A 2644-nucleotide genomic window follows, 5' to 3' on the forward strand; every position below is an offset into this window, starting at 1 on the left:
AACTACTGATCAAGTATTGTCTTTGTAGCAATCACTAAATCACTATAAGTTTGGGGATCTTAGCCCAGTAGAAAAGGTGAGAGGCATGAGAGCATTCTTCCATGTTCCACGTGATGTGTTGTGGTGGGTTGTAGGTTTGAAGAGTAGGAGACATATGGCAAATTAAGAGAGATTTGCAAACTTCAGTCTGGAGGGGAGGGGGTGTTTACGCCTGCCTGGAATAATTTCTCGTGGCAGTGAGCGATTGCCTATGCATCTTAGAGCGTGCTGTGTTTGTACAGATTCAGTCACAGGCCTGGCTTTCCTCTGTGTAATTGCCCTCCACCCCTCTTCAACCCTATTCACCCATCCGAGAGAGTCCTCTCTTCCGCACGTTGGACTTGGGGCGGAGGGGGTTTGGGGGGAGTCTCCACTTTAAAAATAGGGGAAAGATTGAGCTCATACACCTCACATGTTCTCTCGACTTGCCTCCTGCTGAGTGGGCAGAAACCATGTATACATTTCATTGCGATCGACAAAGAAGGTTCAAACCTCCCCCACCCCCCCCCCCATTCTGAGCTACCTTGCAACTCGCAGGAGATTGCATTGAGTGAGATTTGCAACGGCAACTGCAAATAGCAGCATCCATTTTGCTCATTTCAATGTAGCACTTTGCTTTCATAAAGTCTGCCACTTTGCCAGTGTTTAAGTCGAGGGACTAGTGCCACGCGGGAGGATGGCGTCCGCCCACTTTTTTGAGAGGGCAGACGCCATCCCCTTGGTTTGCACGCGCATGTTTCTCTATATTCGGAGCCTGCTTTTTGGTTAGCGTGTTGTTTTCTGACTTGTAGACATTAAAGATGATATTTTGTTTAAAATGTAGAGAAATACATTACATATGGCAGCATGTTTAGAATATTGCTTTATTCTTTTTTAAATATGTGTTTTTCAAGTATGAAATTTGGTTGATTAAATACTCCTTCGGCTGAAAACATGCCAGACTGTTTGGGATTCCTAAATATGCTGTTCGGCACAGCCCTATTCGAAAGTATGCTTATGTTGCAAACTTCTCTGCACGATAACCGCTCTGTTAGATGGCATGCACCCATTGCGGGTCGAAGTGTGAAATGTAGTGTTTGAGGCGTGCTTGCCAAGTGGGCACCATGTTCAGAGCTGGGCTCAGGAAAGCGTGCACCTAAACTGATGTTTCGTGGCTGCACTGTGGGTTTGGTGCCAACAGGACGGTCGCTCGCACACGTCCCCCAAACTGAGACACCTCTCTCGCTTGCGGCACAGCTAGCCTCGCGGTGTATTGCATCAGGAGCACACTGTCAGGGGAAATATGAATATGTGGCAACAAGGAAAGAGAGATAAGAAGTGATTCAATAAAAAAGGGCAGCGTGCATCCAGCGAATAGTCCGGCCCTAGGGCTCCACTTCCTTTCACGCTCACAGCCCTCCACACGCCCCTCTGGGCCACCTCTGGGCTCCGGGGCGAAAAGTTCAGGAAAGCGACTCGTAAAGGGTACAGTAAAGGAAGAAAAACAAAAACAAAACGATGCCAGTAACAATGGCCCGGCTCTGGCCCAATGCAACCACTTGTGGGTGGAGAGCGTTGTCCGCGCAGCGCAGGGGAGCCGGGTGCGGCGCCAGCACCTCAGTCACGCTTATTAACTCAGATGCAAAGTGCCTAAAGTTGGAGAGGGAGGGAGCTGTGGCGTGCGCTGCTGCTGCTGTCCTCCTCCAATTCCTCCTCTCCCCCACCCACCCCCACCCTTGCCCTCGCCTGGGACCCAGCGAATACCTGTGCAGCGCGCGGCGGGAAGCGTGCGCGCCCGGCAGCAGCAGCCTAATGCCAGCCTCTGCTCTCTCCTCCTCAGGTGGTCCCGCCAGCGCTGAGCCCCGCTCCGCGGCCATGCCGCTCGCCTGCCGCCGCCTCCGCCGCTAGTCCAGCCGCCGCCAGCCGCCATGCCCCTGCACAGCAAGGCGCCCGGAGTCGCCCTGCTGCACCAGATCCAGGCCACCGAGCTGGAGAGCCTGGGCAGGGCGCCCCTCAAGATCCCGCTCGAGCGGCCCCGCGGCGGGGACATGTACGTGGAGAACAGCCGCACGGGCCTCTTCAACTACCCCGAGTGCAGCAGCTACGACTTCGCCGCCGCCGCCGCCCCCATCTACAGCTCGGCCAGCCTGGGCTACGCCGCCGCCGGCTCCGAGTCCTACGGCTCGGGCGGCCTGGGGGGGCTGCACTCGCTCAACAGCGTGCCCCCCAGCCCGGTGGTGTTCCTGCAGACGGCGCCCCAGCTCTCCCCTTTCATCCACCACCACGGGCAGCAGGTGCCCTACTACCTGGACAGCGAGCAGGGGGGCTTCGGGGCCAGGGAAGCCGCCCCCCCTGCCTTCTACAGGTAAGGACCTGCTCGCGGGTTCACCTGCGCCCCAAGGCAGGGCATGTTTTAAGGGGGATGTGCCACATGTGGGCTGCTTTCAAAATGCTTCAGAAGTTCTGATAAGTAACTATATCAATTGTTGTTCTTATACCACACTTCATGACTGATTCCGCTGGCTTCTAAGCGCTTTACAATTGTCAAATGTAATGTAACGCTACTCAGTGTATATAACCTGTGTGTGTGTGTGTGAGTGGGGGGGGGGTTAAATTAGCCTCGGCC

General features: G+C 54.8%; 1 protein-coding gene across 1 annotated transcript; it reads left to right on the forward strand.

Moving 5' to 3' along the window:
• Positions 1-1765: 1765 nt before the first annotated feature.
• Positions 1766-2387, forward strand: LOC138452665 (estrogen receptor-like). The gene has a single exon (XM_069605022.1). It carries the CDS (start codon positions 1947-1949, stop codon positions 2385-2387), a length of 441 nt encoding a protein of 146 aa, XP_069461123.1. The 5' UTR covers positions 1766-1946.
• The last annotated feature ends 257 nt before the right edge of the window (positions 2388-2644 follow it).

Source organism: Ambystoma mexicanum, chromosome 4p (assembly GCF_040938575.1).
Source record: "Ambystoma mexicanum isolate Mex_15411 chromosome 4p, UKY_AmexF1_1, whole genome shotgun sequence".
Lineage (NCBI taxonomy): Eukaryota > Metazoa > Chordata > Amphibia > Caudata > Ambystomatidae > Ambystoma > Ambystoma mexicanum.

Coding starts and splice junctions, on each gene's coding strand:
- LOC138452665 (XM_069605022.1), top strand. CDS start 1,947: ATGCCCCTGCACAGCAAGGCGCCCGGAGTCGCCCTGCTGCACCAGATC.